Source organism: Syngnathoides biaculeatus, chromosome 3 (genome assembly GCF_019802595.1).
Source record: "Syngnathoides biaculeatus isolate LvHL_M chromosome 3, ASM1980259v1, whole genome shotgun sequence".
NCBI lineage: Eukaryota > Metazoa > Chordata > Actinopteri > Syngnathiformes > Syngnathidae > Syngnathoides > Syngnathoides biaculeatus.
The window spans coordinates 3132464-3153769 of NC_084642.1; the positions used below are offsets into that span (position 1 = coordinate 3132464).

The 21306-nt window shown below is 41.9% G+C and overlaps 1 protein-coding gene and 1 pseudogene across 1 annotated transcript; one reads left to right on the forward strand and one right to left on the reverse strand.

Annotated features, from left to right (window-relative positions):
- Positions 1–37: 37 nt before the first annotated feature.
- On the reverse strand, positions 38–20341 carry ipo7 (importin 7). The gene is made up of 25 exons (XM_061813815.1): positions 20047–20341; positions 17369–17450; positions 15670–15823; positions 14087–14245; positions 13854–14010; positions 12779–12868; positions 12588–12682; positions 12429–12513; positions 12198–12332; positions 11546–11645; positions 11398–11474; positions 9623–9739; positions 9018–9107; positions 8746–8911; positions 8487–8647; positions 6961–7089; positions 5177–5243; positions 4968–5093; positions 4772–4869; positions 4568–4663; positions 3430–3650; positions 1972–2180; positions 1681–1887; positions 1375–1491; positions 38–1171 (listed from the first exon to the last, which is right to left on the reverse strand). Exons 1-25 carry the CDS (start codon positions 20128–20130, stop codon positions 1074–1076), a joined length of 3120 nt encoding a protein of 1039 aa, XP_061669799.1. The 5' UTR covers positions 20131–20341; the 3' UTR covers positions 38–1073.
- LOC133498678 (5S ribosomal RNA) lies at positions 7516–7634 on the forward strand (annotated as a pseudogene).
- Positions 20342–21306: the final 965 nt, after the last annotated feature.

Sequence of the window (21306 nt, forward strand, 5' to 3'; positions counted from 1 at the left end):
ATGTGTGTATGATAAAACAATGAACCACACCAGGTCGTACATTCCCTTAGCTTTTTGTTTTTAATATGTTGTTATATAGATGCTTCATCCATACACCAACCAAAAGCTTGAGACCTTCACGATAAGTCCAATTGTACATGCTTCAAAAATGTAATCAATTGTACTTTTAGTGCTCACAAACACGTCCTGTAGCCACACTGAACACCGAGATCCGTTCTCCTCTCGCAGAAATGTTTCCGAGTTGCCCGCCGCCGTCGTCGTCGTCGCCGCCGCCGGGCCCCTCCCCCGCCCGCCCCCCGCTCTGTATGCAGACGAGCAGCCGTCGCAACGTACGTATAGCTGCGTTCATTTTAAATAGTCTTCAATTTAAAAAAAAAAAAATTGCAGTCTGATACAGAAGGCTAGGAGACCTGAACAATATGAAAGTGCTAGTCATTAATTTACAGAGATCAGGCATCACATAGCGCTATTAAGTATCCAATATGCTACATATGAATACAGCTCTTGACACCTTAGAAATGCCTCTGGTTGCTTTTCAAGGCTTCTTGCAAAACGAATAACCTTGGCTCGTATGTACATAAACCGGACCGTTTATGCTGAAAACAACATATGACCACCACCAGAGGTATCGTCTCATTGCGGCCGCGTGGCCGAGACGGCGATAATGTAATATTGTGTCCCGTTATCAATTTGAAGTTGAATCCCCCAATTTTGTTTTAGTGGGAAAAAAAACAAAAACAAACAAAAAATAAATCAAAACAGGAGTTGTCACCGTCGTCGTGACAAGCCCTCTTCACCGGACTCCAGGAGACTGTGTTGTTCAGAGCATTTCCTCTTGCATCGTGCTCAAGTTCTTGGTTTGTTTTTTTTTTTGTTTTGTTTTCCCCAGCCATTGGTTGCATTTTGGTTGCTCTCCCGCATCTTCTCGTGCTATTTCCCCTGTTTGATAAGATTGAAGAATGACTGAGAAGAACCAGTTCTGGAACCACTACTTAAGGGAACAACACAAGCTTTTTTTTTTTCTCACTTCACTACAATCAGTCACAGAGTAATAAAAAGTAGAGAGGGTGGACTCAATTCATCCCGGGAGCGGTCCCTCCAAAGTCAAAACTAGGGGGCACCACTGGTGCCGTGAATCTGTATCCGCCGTGTTTCTCGATCATCCGGGATTCTGAAAGTTCAGAACAAAAACAACTTAGAAGCCGGGCAGGATTATTCCCCATTTATATTAACAAATAAAGATAAAATAAATATCAAATAAAATAAAAATAAAGATAAGATAAAATAAATCAATCACCACATGCGTAAAATTTCAGGGTGTCAGCCAGGAAAAACCTCCCGAAGTGAAAATTGACTTTGAAAACGTGCGCTCACCGTGCGCTGCCCGTCTCTGGTCTGCAAGTGTGCCGATGTCAAGAAGCTGTTTGCCTTGATCTTCGTCGAGTACTTGAGTTAGTGCCTGGTACCACGCCGGGTCACGAGTCTGGATACCTGCAGACAAGGGGGGTGGGGGGGGGGTGGGGGCAATCAATCATACAAGTTGAAGTTATTAATTTTTTAGACCAGGGGATGTGACCTATCTCGGTCTACTGTGGACCCGTGAAGCCATTTGAAACTCTCGTGATGAAACGCTACCAATAAACTCGAGTATGCACGCAACCATACGTAGGCGACGCTTACTCTGTAGTATGGCTTTAAAGATCTGATACTCGTCCACCAGGTTGTCTTCGTCGTCCACGGCCGTAGTGTAGCCCTCGAGCGCCGTCTCTTCCGCGTCATCCTCCTCCCAGTCTTCGTCGTCTCCGTCCTCTCCCGCCTGCTTGGCCAGCATCTCCAGATACTCCTGACCTTCCTCATCAATGTCGTCCTCGTCGCTGCCCAGCTCGGCTAACGTTCAGACCGAAAAGGTGCAAAACCACGATTGACGCCAGAGCGCTCGCCACAGCGGTGAAACAAGCCAATCAATCGTACCATTATCGTCGTCGTCATCCCCGTCCTCGTCGTCGTCGTCGTCCTCATTCTCGTGCTCCGCTCGGCAGGCGTACGCCCTCTTGAGGCCGCTAAAGAGCAGGATGGCCGCCGGAAGAAGCTGACCTCCGACCTGGTTGATGACCTGGGGCCTGTGTTCCAGGTCGATGAGGGCACAGAGGCCCAGGATGCACATCTTCCTGTCGTGAAGGCTGTTTGCAAAATCAGGGAGAGAAAAAAAAATAAATAAAAAAAAAAAAAATGAAGAATCAACATATCACCGATTCAAAATAAAGGGGAAAAAGGCCTGAAATGACAATGCGGTGAATTAGCAAAAAATATCACACAGGACATCCTCCATAAACGACACGTTTCCCAAAACCTTTCCATCGCACCTGTTCGTTATGAGAGTTCACCAGACTGGCAGACTGCTCGTCAATCTCAGGGCACATAAGCGCCGAAAAACAAATTTGGAACGCTGAATTAAACTAAGAACTGGTTGGCAAAGCTTCCAACGAGCACGGGGAAAACAACATGCAAAAAAAGACTTAACAGAGATGTGAGCCCAGCTGTCCTGACTCTGAAGTAGATGGGCTCGCCACTAAACTATTATTTTGGAGTTTATGTGTGTTTATGTACCCCATAACCGTTGCCTCCAAACTGCACTCCAACTACTCAGATTGAGCGTTTCCTCCGTCGTCTACTTCTAAACTCCACTTCCCAATTCATTCAAGAATTTCGTTAAGAAATCAGACAGCTGCAGTAGAGTGGAGATTATTGAGAATTATACAGCAACAGGATCTTTTATATCCCTAGAAATTTAAATAGCGAGGTACACCCTTTATTGAGCTAAAGGGCCTCACTCAAGGTGAGCGAAAAACTGAATTATCCCTCAAGTGGAGGATTCTCTGACTTTGGCCCTCGAATAGCAGACAGAGCTTGATTTGGAGTCTCAAACAAACCGAAAACACGTCGAAAAAAAAAAACCTTAAAAAGCATGACTTGAGCACCTGGAATGACTTTGTGCATGCTGTGAATATCAGCAGCGCAAAAATCCAACTTGAAATCACATTACTGACTATACTGCACACAACATCTATTCATAGACTCAAATGTCTTTGAATTGGGGAAAAACACTTTCAATATTTCTTATTAAAGGTAATTTAAGAAGCCTGTAATTAAACTACAAAAAATAGTCATTGCAGTCCTTTTAAGGAAGATTCGAGGGGACTTGTTGCAGATCATTTTTATGTTCAAAAGTAGCTGTGAATCATGTCTACTTGTTCATGTTTTCAATAAAACATGCTGCAATACTTCCAGTGCATGTTAGCTGGGATTCGCTGTGATCCCCACCCTTAAATATTTCTTTTATTCGTAGTAAAAATCGATCAAAACACCTACTAAGCTACATTTGGGAAATTTCTTCATTCACTGATTATAAGACGGTAAAAGAAGCCTTACCCGAGGAAGCAGTCGACATCTTTGAGCCACTGCGTGATGAAATGATTGGTGATGGGCTCCGTGTTGTTGGGGAATCGCAGATTCTCCAAAGTGTTGAGGAGCAGAGGGGGGCTGTAGTAAAGTGCAGCAATGGCCACCTGCAAGCACATCGTCCTCAGCTCACTGGTCTTTACCTCCCTCGTCAAACGCTCCAGCGCAGCGGCCACAAACAAGGGCACGACCTGAAATTGTACCAAAAAAAAAATACATCAGTATATAAATTTACCGGTACAGTAAAGCCTTAGTTCTCGAATGTCCGCGTTTTCAAAAAAAAAAAAAAAAAAAAAAAAAAAAAAAAAAAAAAAAAATCGGATTTCGAATGAAAATTCCGAGATTATTTTGCTTGTTTTCAAACGAAAATCGGTACTCGAACGCCCCCGCCAAAACCCGGAAATATCATATTGCGACCGGCCAGACCAGCTGACCCACGACGGGCTTTGTTGTGAATTCCCACCACACCGAAAAAACCTGGAAATAACAGATGCCCGCAGCGCAAGCTGCTGACCCACCCACAACGAGTTTTGTCAATTTAAACACCCCTTGAAAAAAAAAAAAAACATGGAAATGACATAACAAGCGTGGCGCAAAAAGCGCACATTTATTATTCTGTATAACGCAGCCTCTGCACACAGACGTGTCCCGGTAGTGACTAACCCGCAATCATGGCTCCAAAGAAGGCAAGTTGCTTGTTTAAAGTTATTCTGCACTTTTGGTAACAAAAAAAGTTTACGAGGCTCGGGGGCCGAGTCGCTACAGATTCGGCAATGCACTCCCAGCCTAGCGTACTCTACTCCTAAAGCGTACATTTTAAGCAAAAAATAAATAGAATTGTTATAATTATTTTATTATATAAAGTATTTAAAATATACATGCATTTTATTATGAGGAAAAGCTATTAAAAATGCTTTAAAAAGCCCAATTTTTGATTTTTTTCTCCATTCATTGTAATGGGAAACATCGATTCGGTTTTCGAACAATTCCCTTTTCAAATCGTTTTCTGCAACGGCTTTTGACTGAGAACCGAGGCATCACCGTACTTGGGATTAAACTCCAGACAGTAAATGCGTCTAGTGGACTTTTGAAACGTTTATACACTGACCTGGTCAATGCCTCGACCTTTGCACTGCAGAATGATAACTTCGAGAAGTTTGGCTGCATGGCACTCAGGATCTTCCCCGGGATCACCTGTCAAAATCTTGGTGGTGGTGGTGGTGGGGTGGGGTGGGAGATCAAGGACAATTGTATTTTTTTGTGTTCCCAGCATAAGTTGCTTCAGAGCATGCATTTGATGGCAGCATTTTACCTTCTTGCACATGTCGTACATGATTTCAAGGTATTTGGTGTCTGAGAGGAGGGTGTCTGTATCAACTGTTACATAGTTGTGAAGGAGAGGCATCATGTCTGGAATGGGAGGAGGGGGAGAGAGGTTATACCCAGAAATTGTCGTCATCACGGTGAAACTCAAAACGCGGAGGAAGCGCTCGTTCGAGGGAATGAACCTGTGAAGTAGTCAAATCCGTCCTGTTGGAAGACTTCATACACCAGCGGAAGAAGCTCCCACATTTGTGGCGACACCTGCTGGCAAGTCAGGCTGTGAGCCAGTGACAGGATCTCCTCGTAAAACTCTGGAAGAAGACCATCTCTCTCTCTTTACCAAGACTCGAAAAGAATTCAGCCAAACGGGGGGAAAAAACTGCCCACGGCTTACCGATTACGTGTTGTTGCAGAACGGTAGCAATCACTTGCAGACAGATGCCCTCCAGCTGCTGTGTGATCTGCACAAGGTTAAAATGCAGACTTAAGACGAAGACTTTGTAACGTTTGATATTTTTAGGTCATTCGCTCCCGCTGACGTACATACTCGACATTAATTTTTCAAAGGACGGGCATAGAAGTGGGTGTTGCAAAACTTGTCTTTATAATTAGTTTGTAAACAACTAATGATCTCTGTAGATGGCAGCATTTAACACACTTTTAACAGGATGAGGTAGTCTCTGTTTTTCCTATCAATAATGAAAGACAAATGCCAACATGTCAGAGGTTTGACCAGTTTAGGCACATCACACTTGAGAGTATGTACATGTAGAGTATAAACATCCATCCAATGTTCCCTCTAAGCTGCGCAACTGCGCATTCGCGCACACTCAGCGCAGAGGAAAACAGATCCAGCGCAGTGAACTACAGCCTGATGTCTTTTTTTTTTTAAACATGGCAGCACAACCGCATCTCACAAAGAGTTGCTGCTCGGCCACATACACTACTTCCTAGTTTACCTGACACCGCCCCAATCCATTTTAAAAGGGTACACTCATGATTACACCGGGGTATGTGAATAATAGAAGAAAAAAAATGGTGAAACTGGATGACATTTTCTCTTTTTTGAGTAAAAAAGGTCTGGTCTGAAGCCAATGTAGAAAGCACAGGATGAGATGGTGTATAATGTTAAAATTCCACCTTAGTACAGCCTGATTGAAGATGAAAGCACAGATGATACATTGCCCAAAAATCTAGTTCTGTATTTCAAATATAGGAGGCAATGTAACATTAACCCTAAAACTGTTTGGGAGCATCATTCAGCTTTCAACATGCATTGCGAAAGATATTCTGCAAGCAATAATTCAGTTTTACACCAAGAAAAACAGACAGGGACATCATTGTGGGTTTAAAAAAAAAAAAAAAAATGGAAGCGACATTTAAAATTTATAGTTAATATTTGGCTTGGTATGTATTTGTATTGTATTTTTTTCACAGTGGTAAAAGGGAGCGCTCACGGTTTTAGTGTGTTTCCTCGTACATGTAAAAAATTAAAAAAGGCCATTGCATCCATCCATTCGTTCATTTTCTGATCTGCTTATCCTCACAAGGATCACGGGAGCACTGGAGCTATCTGCTAGGAGGAGGCGGGGTACTCCCTGAACTGGTTGGGTTTAGTGTCACAATTGAGAAAAGACAACGCAGTGAATGAGTTAATGCACCTTTGCACTTACACGTCTTAAAATCTAACATTACTTTTGAAAAAGGAATTAGAAGAGTTCATTAGAAGTTCATTTCAGGGTTGGCCACAAAAGGTTGGGAACCACCGATTTCAACATGCATGTACTGTACTGAAATATTTTGGATTACCGTTTGAGCCAATACAGATGAACACTCGACAAAATGGTCAGCCTGGCTGAAACGGCGAAGTCTTTCCTGCAGCTCGAGGCTTTTTTTAACGTTTAAAAGCATTGCGGCTGCGTGCGCCTGTGCTTTCGCAGACACACTGGCAGTGAGCCCCGGCACTATTTGTAGCCGCTGCCTGAGCGAGCGTGCCAGGACATGGCAAGAACACAGCACGTTCCGAGGAGTTGGTGGGCGGCTCAAGTGGGTTGGCGGAAAAGTGACCACAGACCAGAGGAAGTGATATACTGCGATAAGTCACGTGTGTGTGTGTGTGTTTGTGCCTGCGCGGAATAGAGCGTAGGCAGCCCGCTCGGAGGCTTTTATGCCGCTTACCTCTTTGTGGTCCTCCACCACACTCAGCAAGGTGTCGATAGTATTGAGGATGCCCATCGCTGTCACGGCTTTGTCATCTCCTCCCTCCTCCTCGGGCCCAGTCTGAATGACCTGGTTGAATGTCATAGCCTGCCAGAGACAAACAAACATACTTGCAATCACGTGTTCGGAGTATGGTTGAGACTATGGAATATTTTACAAATCACTTTTTCTACAGTTTGATCGGCACAAACGGTTTAGGAAAATTAAACAAAATGAGGCAGGTGGTGTTAGCCAACATCACAATCCACATTATAATATCTGTAGCTTTAAAAGGTGGGACCTGCGTGGTTGAGTTCGGTGGTAATCAGTGAATGATAGCGTGAAATTGGCTGCTTTTAGCTCAGGTTAGTGCGTGTCAGCCGGCGTGCGCATTCTCGGATGGCTGCGCGTCTATTGTGGCCATAGCAGCTTTTTCTGTAGGAATGTGCTTACCGTAATTTCTCGAAAATAATGGACAAATCTTTCCCAAAATAATTTCAAAAACTTAATAGAGGGCATTATATTTAGGTATGGGCTTACAGCCATGCTACCCTGAGAAGGCCCGATCTCGTCAGATCTCGGAAGCTAAGCGGGTTTGGCCCTGGCTAGTACTGGGATGGGAGACCGCCTGGGAATACCAGGTGCTGTAAGCGTCTCTCCCCGACCAAAATGCAGAGTGATTACGTCAGGAAGGTCATCCGGCGTCAACTTTGCCCAACAAATTCATTCGTTCATCTGCGATGACACACTGTGGCGCCCCCTTACGGGACAAGCCGAAAGGAAAAGAAGATTGTATTTAGGTATGGGTACAAAATAAAACAATACAAGTACAAACCTAACAAAACAAATACAGATCATTTCTAATATTCTGAGGATATGGGTAGTGGGAAATTGGTGGTACGCATTGGTAGAAGGGTTTCCTGATTTTTTTTTTTTTTTTTTAGGTCAACTTTGGGGGTGCGCATTATCCTTCTGGACGCATTATACTCGAGAAATTATGGCACTTATTTTGCTTGCGTTTCTTTAATAAAGTGACTGAAAGTGCAGTGGCAGCTGTGTCTATTCTTGACCACTTGAAGCGACATTATAATACATTACAACAAGCAGTGGCAGGCCATATTAACGTCGCTAACACTGATACCTTGAGCTGGCCATCATTCTGTTATGGAACATTTGTTATGCTTTACTGCACTTAAGTGTGGAATGATTCAAACTTTGGACATTGCCATTTATCCACTCTTATCTCTTGGCTCGCCGCCATCACACCAAACATATTTCAACCCTAAGTGAAAGAGTGCAGTAACGTCAGCCCGTACAGGAAAAATAAACACTGCAAAGCCGTCAGGTAAGATTGTGCTTTGACTCTTCGTAAATATTTCAGTCTTAGTTTAGAACATCTGTTTTTGATCTTTAATCAAGCCAGGGGCCGCTGTCTCTTTCTTAACGTCACCTGAGAGTCAAATATTGTACAGGTGTAATTATAAAAGTAATATAAAAGGGTTTACCAGGTGCTGAGTCATCTCTACTGCAATAGGCGTGACTTCCTCGCTGTATTCACAGATCATCTTCTGGATGACGTTGGTGAGATCATCATTTTCCGTCTCCCTGACTATATGCAGCAAAGCCTGCATTACCGGTCGAATGAAGGGGGTGATGTATTCTTTGGCTAAAGCGAGAAAAAAAAAAAAAAATTGTATAGAAATATCAGCATAGACCAGGACGACGGAAATCCCTCTTGCCGTAAGAGGGGGCATCTTTCATCACCTTTGTCCTGGTTGCTGATGAGAACCTGGAGGGCAATGGCAGCCTCCACCTTCACTGGCATCTCGTTGTCATTGATTAGACAGAGGCGGGTCAGCTCCAGAGCAGTTTGCAGGTTCTGGTCACTTTTGAACCTCACCTCGCAGAAATACTGAATCACCCAGCAAGCCTACAGTAAAAAAAAAAAAAAAAAAAAAATTTGCAAGATAGTTGACTGCATTCAAAATTATTCAGTTATGAATGCACAAACCACACTGCAAAATATCATCACTTACTCTGGCTCTCATGTAGCCCAATTCACTACGGAACAGGGGGAAGACGTGATTCTGCAGCATGAACTCCATCTGGTCCTTATAAATCTTTTTCTATTGCGGGGGAGAAGAGAAATCATCATGTTAACTCAAAGTGGAGCGCTTCACAAGGTGTTTCCTGTATATTTAGGATGTGCAACTTCATAGATTTTTTTTTTTTTTTTTTGTCACTGCGTCATCATTAAAATCTCTGAAGCGGCCAACTGTGATTGTGATGAAGGTACAAGGACGACTACATGAAATCATGGAATACATTATACAAAAAAGCATATCAAAATGTACTTTCAAGGAATACAGTTATAAGGAAATTCCTCTAAGAAGACTAAATTGATTACGCATCAAAAAATGCAATCTTTGATGAGCTAGGACAGCATTTATTGAAATTTTGTCAGACCTTTATATGACCAATACATTCATTCATTCTCCAGAATGGACCAGACACTTTGCTAAAAATCCACATTTCCGGTTTTATAACCAGCGGGCAACCAATTTTGACTAGCGGACAATTGATGGTGTCAGAGATCTCATCAGGGCAAGTGACTCTCAGGAGAGGTCGGGATGCAATTTACCTTGAGAAGGATCTCTGCCAGAGAGCCGATCATGTGGAGGGCACCATCCTTTTTCCTGGGATCTGTGGCGGGATCAGTGAGGATCTGGTAGCAGAAGCCCATCGTCTTTTGCAGCACCTTTACACAAGGAGAAAAATAACGGCTAAAAACATAACACTAAAGTCATTGCTTTTATTCCCGCTCGAGTTAAATTAATTACATTTAAAAAAAATTATAGTTTGCGTTTGTGTGCATCATGCTGTGTTTTGCTTCTTCTCACCCAAGGGAGGTAGATTCATCTTCTATGCACCCTTGAGTTAAGATACGTACTACTACAACTACTACTACTACTGCTAATAATAATAATATTAATACAACACATTGGAGGCAACTGTCCATACCCAAAGCCAAGTGCATTATGTGGAACGGCCATTTTTTTTTATCATTCAACTCGAACAAGTTGTTGTACATTTAAATTGATAGCCGCCATCGACAAACATATATTGATTTATTTATTATTATTATTATTCCGGCTGCGTCGTTAAATATGCTTCAGGGTTGACTTCTTCACAAAAAAGGGCAATTGGTGTTACATACAGATTTGATTGCCTAGGGAAGAGCTAAGAGCTTTTACCACATACCACAGAAACCGGAGTTTTGTTGAAATTTTTGGAATCGCAGCAATTAAGCTAAACGAGGAAGCAAAATGATTACCACATATACTTTTGACACCAAGACATAACTGATTTAGTTTTGCATATGTAACGATATTAGATCATCCATCCATCCATCCATTATCTTTGCCGCTTATCCTCACAAGGGTCGCGGGGAGCGCTGGATCCTATCCCAGCAGTCAACGGGCAGGAGGCGGGGTACACCCTGAACTGGTTGCCAGCGAATCACAGGGCACATCGAGACAAACAGCCGCACTCATAATCACACCTAGGGGCAATTTATAGAGTTTAATTTGAGATTAATGTTGCATTTCTTTGGGATGTGAGAGGAAACTGGAGTACCCGGAGCACGGTGAGAACATGCAAACTCCAAGCAGGCGCGTCCAGGATTGAATCCGGGACCTCAGAACTATGAGGCCAACGCTATCCAGCTGCTCCACCTTGGCGCCGATATTAGATCAGTGTTCTTAAACTTAATATTAATATCTTTAAATGGAGGGAGACTGGCAAAGTAAGAATGTCATTGTGTTTTTAATGACTAACATCTTGAATATTTTTTTTTTTGTTTTTTATATTGGGCACAGAAAACAAATACGACTGAGACAGATACAATGTGTTCAATAACACTAATTATTTTGAATGGTACATAAATTCCAAACCTGTCCCTTCAGCTACCGAGTGACAAACCCCGAGTTATGAGGGATGTCCGCACCCCACTTTGTCACCTCTGACCAGATTTCAGTAATAATTTCATTATTTTGTGATTATGGAATGGTGGAAAAGGCTTGATCAAGTGATATTCTTCAAAGAACAACATTATAGGTATGAGGAAAAAAAGTCCTTGCTGTTATGTTAGCATCTTAGCAACCGATTGCGATCACATGAGTTCTGCAAGCCATCCAGGCGCTGCTGGATGGAAGTGCTGGAGTGAAGCGTGGAATAGACGACTTGTATGCATATGAGTGTTAAAATGAGGAGATTTTAGATATGATGCTTGCTGACCATCGGGACCACCCCTACTTGTTGTGAGTTTCATTTCACCATCCCAAGGACTTCATCGACTACGGAACATTCACGGACACCAACTCAAATCATTGATCAAAAGAAAGCAGATAAACCGACCTCCTTTCGTTTATTGCAAGCAGTGAAGAGGAGCGTCTGGGCAGCTGTCGTCGGAGAAATGAAGTCCTCGAATACATCTGAAAGGGATAGAAGTGATTGAACAAAGTACTCATCACTGACTCACGATTACGTATTGAGACCCGCTTACCAAACTTCATGCGGATGTACTCGTAGGGATCCTCTTGCCAGCGCTCCTCGTCAGCGTCTGTGTAACACATGAGGGGGAAAACCACATCCTGAATGATGCCCTGCAGGACAAAAAACACAAAAGGCACAATTACGGGAGCGCCAACAAAAGATGACACATGAAATTCGCCGTTTAGTGTCTCAATGTTTCTTGAACGTTACAAAAATATTGTTAGGCACAGGCTTCATTTATGAAAATGTAATGTTTCAAAAATGTTGAAGCTCAATCGGGAGGCTCCAGCCCGTGACAGGTTTAGAGTTGAGCCTAACGGCAGGAATATTATTTCTTGAAATAAATATTTGACTGTTGAAAATCTAGATGTTGGTATTTTTTGGCACTGAAAATGGAAGTTGTGCCGCAGCTTGGCTGAAGGTTGTCTCTTTTTACAGGATTTTTATATTTGTGACAACAGAATACGTTTTTTTTTTTTTAATATGTTCACAACAATGACGTCTCTCAGCTTGTTCAAATACATAAAACATCCACATTAAAATCAGTACAAGTGTCGTGTACGCCCATACAAACAGCCAAATTTTTTTAGGGGCTGAGCTGCCACTTTTGCTTTATGACTTCCCTCCAAAATAATTGAAATGGCTTCGCGCTGATTGCAAACCTGAATGTGTGGCTTGAGGTTTTTCCATGTGAGCGCATGAGCTATCCCCTGGTTGATGTAGTTGAGCGTCTGCTGGAGTACTCTGGGAGCCACATATTGCTTTTCCTTGTACTGATACAAGACTTTCAGCAGCACCTAAAAGCATACAAATAAAAAATATAGAACTCCATATCTTTGAACTCATTTGCAGTCCAACTTTTGGCAGCATACGTCACAGCTTCGGATCTATACCTGCTGTGCCGGGACTGCATATTCCTTAAGGAAAAGTTCAGCAAACTCAGTGTACTCTTTGGTTGTGTTGCCTGGGCTTCCGTATCTACAGATTAAATGAAACTTGTAACATTTTCAAGTTACGCTGACTGCGCGTTAAGACCCCGACGACATCTGTACCTTTCGAATAGCCGAGCTAAGATGTGAAGCGCCCACTTCTTACACTTCCACCAAGGGAGCTCGGGGCGCTCCTCTTCGTCAACCTGCATCGTCTCCTGAACAGAAAAACACGAGCCAGCGGATAATGCGGGTATGCAACGGCGAAGAGGTGACTTGCAATTTAAATGAGACACGGAGAAGCAAGTCCTCACCGGGGGGACGTCCCTGTCCACTACCGTCTTGAGAATCTCCATCCATTCAGTCAAGTTCTGTCTGTTGATGAGTTCCAGGGGTAGGTTATACTGCGTATACAAAAGAGCAAAGACATTTTTGAAATTCTCACTCACGTTTGTGGTTTGCCAGAAACACAAGCGTTCATTATTGAGCTTTTAAGATGGAATTGACCTTAATAGCTTTTATGGTAGGCCTAAAATGGCTGATTACAACATTAGGAGATAGTAATCTGCCAATAAAAAAAAAATAATAAATAAATAATGGACAGCTTTATGTATGGATTTTAATATTTTTAAGGGGACAGCCAATAGTTTTGATTGATCAATTTTCTCATCCAAACATAAGAGTACAAACGGAAAAGAAGCAACAAATAGCATTCGGTAGCTTCCATGTTCAATAGGAGGAAGCAAAAAACATCATCCTACTAGCATCAACTCGGGTTACTTAGATGGAATGCGATGGAAGTAGATTAGTTCCACCAGGATTTGAATTTGAAATGTAAAGTGATTACAATTCACTGTCTAAAATTCACCGTCTGTGCCACCAGGCAGACCATCCAGCCAATCGCAGTTACGGTTTCTTAGTCACGTGACGTCACATGCTAAGAAAGCGTAACTGGATTGGCTGGCTGTTCGGTTCTGACCTGAAGTAACCCTGCCTGTTGGCACAGACTGTTAATTTTAGACACCTAATTGTAGCCAGTTGAATTGTTAGCATTGGAAAGTTACACTGAAATACAACTACTGAAAATGTGATCATTTTACATTTCAAGTTCAAATCCCGGTGGCACTAATCTACTTCCACAGAATGCACTGCTAGAAAAAAAAAGGATCAAAATAATGGCTCTCCATGCATGTATACAATTATAAAGATCAATGCCTACAGAAATACAAATTCACAGCATACATTCATGCCACATACCAACAATCTTTATGCTCATCTCATACTTTAAAACTATATACACACACAAATTAGTGCTATTCTTATTTAAATCGGTACAAAATGCGCCGCCAATAAGCATTTACGGTACCCCTGGCAACCACGCGGTATTACCTGGAAAAGCGCATAGAGGATTTTGAAGATCTGTTTCTGTACGAGTACAGAGTCGGTGGAATGGTCGAGAAGAAGCTGGATGAAACGGTCTTTCAACATGGGCATGAAGATGTGCATGGCAGCCACCAAAGGCTGACGCTCCTCTGGCTTCTTGTATCTGGTTGAACACGGACGGACAAGTCAGCCTGAAAGGTGGCGGGGGGGCCTCTTCGCTGATGGCACGGTACACTCACTCGTAGTTTTTCACCAGCTGGTAGAGGCAAAGCAAGATGCCGAGCCATCCGGCGCTATTTTCAGACTGAAGGTAGAAGCCAATTTTGTCCACGATGGTTGTCCACTTGGCGGGGTAGTCGTGCTTGATCATGTGGTGGATACACGTGGTCAACTGGACTCTGTCCAAAGTTCAAATGGATATGTTCCAGTATTATAGAAAACTGGCCCTTTTAAGACTTCAGACCTCAAGAGTAAAAAAAGTTGCCGACTTGTGAAGTTATTGCAAGCGCATGCATCCACATTTCACTGAGATGCAGTACTCACTAAAACACTGACTAAATGTAGCACTATAAACTACACAAGGGCGGGAGCTACTGAGTACTTTTAGAATGGATAATTCTACCCCCCCACACACACACACAAAAAAATATTTGCCATTATTAAGATGCACAAGGCATAGGTGTTATTTTGTGGACTGTGCATGCTACTGCACTAACATTAGTCCATGTGGAAAAATTAAAATCACTGTTAACCAAGACAAAAAAAAAAACCTTTTGCTTCAAGCATTTGTTTTTGTTTATCAAATTACAGTAAAGCCTCGTTTCTTGAACGTCCCTGTTTTCAAACGAAAATTGAGATTTTTTTTTTTTTTGCTTCCGTTTTCGAACGATAATCGGTACTCGAATGCCCGCGACAAAACCTGGAAATAACATACGCGTGGCCAGACAAGCTATCCCACAAAGCCCCTTGTTGTAAATTCCCACGTTACCGAAAAAAAAAAAACGGAAATAATGCGCACGGCGCAAGCAGCTGACCCACCCACGTTTTACTTTGTTATTGTCTATTCAAACGCCCCCTGTACAAAAAAAAACAAAACTGAAAAATGACATAACGCGCGCAGCACAACCAGTGCACTTTTGTTATTCTGTATAACGCAGCCTCTGTACACAGACGTGTCCCTTTAGGGACTGTTGCTTTTCTTCTTATCAAGGAAAATCGTATTAACCCCCAATCACGGCTCCAAAGAAGGCAAGTTGCTTGTTTAAAATCATTCTGCACTTTTGTTAATAAAAAAAGTTTACAAGGCAATACGCAGATACGGCAATGCACTGCCAGCCTAGCCTCCCCTACTTCTAAAATGTACATTTTAAGCAAAAAAATAAATGTATTCCTTAAATTATTTCATCATATAAAGTATTTAGACTACACATGTATTCCTCCTATGCAGTTTATTATCAGGAAAAGCTAAAAAAAAAAAATGCTTTAAAAAGCCTAATTTTTGAGGCTCAGTAGCCCTTATTTCTTTTTCCGTTCATCGTAATGGGAAATACCGATTCAGTTTTCAAATAAATCACTTCTCAAACCGTTTTCTGGAACAGATTGTGGTCGAGAACCAGAGTTACTCCATTTATTGTAGCAACCAAAAATGATGGTAAGATAGATTTCTTTGCTATACTAGATAACCCAATTTGGTGCATAGACACGCATGTTACAGGGAAAAGGAAAAAAAAGAAGATAGGATTTGGCACTAGCACGACTCGCAGTCAAAACGTCTTCTTAAGAAGGTGAAGTGATGTCATGCATAATATTGTAAAATAGGCACCTGATGCGCTCCGGTGAGTGGATGATGGCCTCCACTATGCTGTCTCGAATGAACTGTCGGTCTTCATCGGGGATGTTATTGACAGTCGTCTCCGTGGAAGAAGCGTCTCCACCGGCCCAGTGCTGGGTTACCATGTTCTTGAGGTAAATCACACCTATATGGAAAAGGAAAGGAAAATAACTTAAGACTGACCGAAAGCTCAATCATATTGGTCTGCAAGCACCTAAATCAGTGTTGGCAAACTCATTTTTAATCACAGGCTGCATTGTCGCAAGTTTTAGGAACCCAGGAAGCTGTAGGATTGCCTCATAGCACATATCCACCACAAATTGGACACCTTGTGTTGAAATCAGAAGCCAGTAAAAACTGTTCAACTATTATTACATTTATTTTAAAAGAGTCTTGTTTGTTTTAAAAGAGAAGCCAATTTCATCTAAGTCGACACATGATTGGCTTTTGCGGGCCTTTGAGTTTGACACGTGACCGAAAGAGTAAAAAGTAAATATTACCCTGACATCACCGTTTCCTGTATTGTAAGACCTTTCATTTCAAATTAATTTGCGCAGTCTGGGTATAGCGTGTGCGTGGGGGCCGCGCTGCGGAAAACGGAGGAATGTCGCACGGTAGGCCCACATCAGATCGCTGACACAAACGTCTACGCTGCTGGCGAGCCAATCATAATCCAGCCCAGTTCCAGTCATGCTGACGGAACGAAAACCAAACTACTGATACTTTTTTTTTTTTTTTTTTAACTAAACTAAACTTCTCTTTTAATTAAAAGCCAAAAGTGTCATTTTCATTTCACTCAGAACAAACTTTTGTCTTGTTATTGCTTGTTACAGACAAACTTCTTCCTCACAGTAACATTTTTCAAATATGTATCGAGTCACCGTCAATCTTATTACACGGTCACGCTGTACCGCCTCAAAAAATTGTGCTGTTATGAGCTACTAATGCAAACCGAATTATGATTTTGTTACAAGTGTCTGTAACTTCAAAAATAATAATCACAGTTTTCGAAAGTAAAAGCAAATGCCTTATTTTGATTCAACAAAAAATTTCATGGAGGACTACAGCTACCTGAGAATATTTATTGTTGAGACAAACTCACAGCATTTAGACAATTTTAAATTAAACGAGGTCTTTAAACGATTAATGCCCTGGTTAATAATTTGAGAATAAGTTCGTCAATTAATTAATCACTTCACTTGTAGACAAATCATTTAACAAATGAAAAAAAATCTGCACGTTGACGATGAAAATAGTTCCAATTAGATGGAACCTGATTCCACATAGTTTGCTATCTAAAATAATGTTTATCTTGACAAAAGTAGTAGTCCCCGTCATGGTTGCACTGTACAGTACATCGTACGCTCTCTGCATTCATGTTTCCATGCCAATGTTGTCTAAAACAGAACTATCATGCTTGTGGAGCTGCACACATCCCAGATTTTTTTTTTTAACTACATATTACTCCATTTGAAAAAAAAAAAATAATAATAATCCAAATTTAGTATACATTTAACTAGTACACTATAAAATATACTGACTTGAGATCTTTGTTTTAATAATCTTCTTGCGTTAGTTAACATGGCTTCAACAAGCAGCTTTAGGAATTATAGTTTTTTGGTTTTTTTTTGGGCTGAATCCAGTTCCATCAAAAGGATTTGACATAAATACTCTCGTGCCCGAAACTCACCTGCTTGCCTGACTGGCAAATCCAGCTGATCAGTCATGGTTATGCGCAGCAAAGTAGATAAAAAGTTTACCTGGGTGTGACCCTGCAAATCAGAAATGGAAATAACTAATCATCTCAAGACACACACACAAAAAAAAGCAACGATATGAATCTGATCCAACTTCGAAACCGTTTCCACACTAGAATGGCTGCTGTCCTGGAACCGATCCCAGCTGACTTGGCGCAAAAGGCGGGGGTACAACCTGGACTGGTTGCCAGCCAATCGCGGGGCGCACGCAGATAAACATCCATTCATTCACTAATAAATGGCTTATAGAAGTGTATTAATAGAGCTCAATCTGGTTTCCAGGTTTCGATTGATAAGGATCCACCGTGTATATTCTAAATGTGTGCCTTCTGCTACAATTATGCGCCGACGCAATTAACCCCTGGTTCTAAATTCCACCATATTGTACTGCTTTGTTCGGGCACTACCTGGCCATCTTCCATAACAAAAAAAAAAAAAAAAAAAGGAAACATAAATAAAAAAGAAAACACAGCCCATGACTAAGCACAGGTCTGTATTTAGAAACTGTGCACTTGAGCAGGACTCCATCCACCCCCGGACAACATGCTTTTCGTTCGCCGCACAACTTGATGACAAGTATAGAATTTCTCCCGGCACAATGACTCATTTGGAAGCGCTGCCAGCTGCATCATGAACCCAATCACAGCTATAGTAAATGTAACGTGTGTGTGTATATACACACACACACACACAACACACACACATATATATATATATATATATATATATACATACACATATATACACACACACACACACACAAGTAGGTGTAGTGTTAACTAATGCACGGGCTCAGCGTGTGCTCTTCTGCATAAGATAAATTAAAGCCAGTACTAGTAATCTGCTAACTCTCCATATAAACAGCTTATAGGATACATGTAATATAGCATAACTTGGCACGAAAAAAATACTTCAACTTGAAATTTGGTAGAACTATAAGCTTTCTCACTAATAAAGAACATTTAATACAGGGAAGTAGAAATAAATCAGAAGATAAAAAGTATTTTGTGCAATTTTGTGGGGTTTTTCCCCCGAGAAGCAATATTTACATTTTAAACTGTTACATGTCAGCAGTTAGACTTTTTGGGGTTTGATAGCGGAAGTGCTATCAAATTCTTTATATTTTATTTAAACTGAATATGTCTATTTAGTAAAAAAAAAATAATAATAAAAATCCTCAATCCACTCCCAAATAATATTGAGAAACTGAAGTTTGCTGTTTTTACATGTATAATTCTACTGCTATTATTGGCGTTTTACCTCTGCGATGGCATCATCGTTCGTATGGAACTTGGAATTGTGGTTCTGTGGAAATACTTGTCCCAAAAAATAAATGTGTGCCGTTTTCTAGACTTCGACGTTTTGCGTCCCAAAAAAAAAAAAAGTTAAGCAATTTTTATTCCAATTAATTGTACAAATGTCAGCATCTGAAAGAATACATTTAATAGTTGAGCGATTCCATTTTACTGTCCCAGAAGGACATAAACTTCTGGATACTATTTTGAAGGCATAACTTAAAAAAAAAAAAAGAAAGAAAAAAAAAGATAAAGGAAGTTCCTATTTTGCCATCTATGATTCTTCTGCTTTTACTGATATATATTAAGATGGTGCAGTTTCAGTACCGGTCAGAAATGTTGATATGCTAACAACACAATTCGAAACAATATATTAGTGATAAAAACGTGTGCTGCTCTTCACGGCTACGTTTTTCCCCACCGACAAAAATCTCATGTGGGGGTACCGAATGTCACTCCCAGTCCGACTCCATTGCAATGTACATTACAATTTAGCTCCTAGTCCAGACGCAAAAATTGCAGGATGACAGAAAAGAGGAATAACCTCAATGGCGACATTTGTTTATAAAAACAAAAAAAGTGTAAGAGGCAAACGAACTTGGTTTTAAACGACTTAGGAGGCTACTTAGCCGCTGCCCGAACCAAGACATTGTCGCTAACTTGGCGTCGAGCTCATCCATTCAAAGAATTTCACGGGAAAACGAGAACACGTGTTCATACATAATGATTGGTGAAAGTAGCAGCCGCATTTCGCGAATTTAAGAATAATTTTTAAGAAATGTTTCGACGCCGATTCGACATTCGCTCCCAGGCTTGTCAGTGACACGTGAGCAGCTCATCCAACAAGTAACCTCCTGCTAACTTAGCTAATCGTTAGCCCCGCGGCTCTGGTTTGGTATTTTTGTTTTTTTGAGCGAAATGAAGAATATTTATCCCCGAATGATTTTATTTTGATCACACGGTTGACTTTAACCAGACGCGCGCGGGCTCGAGCTAACGAGTTATCTCCTCGGAGGAAACGCGATTGTGGTAGTTAGCTTAGCATTGTTAGCCACACAGCTGGCTCGCCGACGGTGACCGGAAAACGGCACGATCGGGAATTCCAGGCCGACTGCTTTCGACTTGGAGGGGATCAGAACCGCGTCCGAGGTTGCGGAGGGGCGGTTACGACGACCCGCAAGAGTCGGGCCGGCGCCATCGCGGCGTCTTGATGTTGCGAGGCCTGATGCGAGAGCGGCGCCATCATCAAGCAACGAGGAAGAGGAGAGAGGGGAAAAAAAAAAAAAAAAAAAAAAAAACAAGTTGGAAAGCTTTACCTCGCTAAGTTGTCTCTCGGCCGCCTCTCGCAGATTGGGGTCCATGGTGCCCCGCAGGGCTTCGACCAAAACCTCGGGATCCATTGCTGGGAGGGGGGGGGGGTGATGGGGTGGGAAAGAGAAAGCACAAATGTCGTTTGGGCTCGGATCGAGGCTGCTTTCAGATGCGTTCGGAGCTCCCAGGCACTGCGCACATGGACGCGCGGCTCTCCGGTGACCCGGCGCGAAAGGAAGAAGCGAATGAAGTACCCGGATAGATCTGCCACAATTTTGCGGGTGCGATTTCCGGCTCCGCGCGGACGCCTTGTGGGATTTGTAGTGTTTGCCTCTGTAAATTGCGCAATTTGCCTCAAATAACCCACATTTCACATGTCACTCCCGCATTTACGACCAAACAATTATTGAATGGACCAATAATTGTTTTTGGGCGAGTTGAAAACATTTTTTTTTTTAAATGTGCGTAACGATTATCCGCCCCCCGAAAATATATATTTTCTTTTTTCTTTTTTGGGGGGGCTTTTTCTTTTGCCCAAATGACAGTTCATCACGGTTAGCAGAATTATGTTGGAAAATGCGCAACAGCCCAAAAAATGATGACACATGACAAGTTTCAAAGTAAGTGATGTCACCTCCTTCATGATGTCACGGCAAAGTGTCTCGTGCAAACAACAGATGACACCTTGACGCAAAGAACAGCGGACAGTGTCAGAGGCGTTGAGCTTTTTGCAACAAGTTGCCAACAGAAAGCAAAAATGAAGCTAACATAATGCAAACAATTCATACATAATGCGTCCCAGTGCTTTTTCACACTCACAACATTTTTTTTAACATCCAATTCCTTTTCTCGACCAATTCAAATCAAATATTCACTCACGCGCACCCCAAAATAACTTCAATTTGGGTTGCAAACCTTACTAGTAGACCCCACTAGTAGCCATTTGTCATAAACTAGTAGCCCGCTAGTCAGTACGCCAAAGTTCTCCTAATAGAATGCCAAAAACATATATTAGCAGAAGGCAATAGTGGGAAAATGTTACGTTACTAGTGGTCACAATCATTGATCTAGTGTGCTTAATTGTCTTGCTAGTACCAGCACGGAGCGTTATTTGTAGGACAGTTTTGGAACCGCACTAGTTGACAATTGTGTGACATTATAATTGTCAAGTCAACATCTACTACGGGTGGAACGCTGGTAAAGCGTTGGCCTCACAGTTCTGAGGTCGCAGGTTCGATCCCGGACCTGCCTGTGTGGAGTTTGCA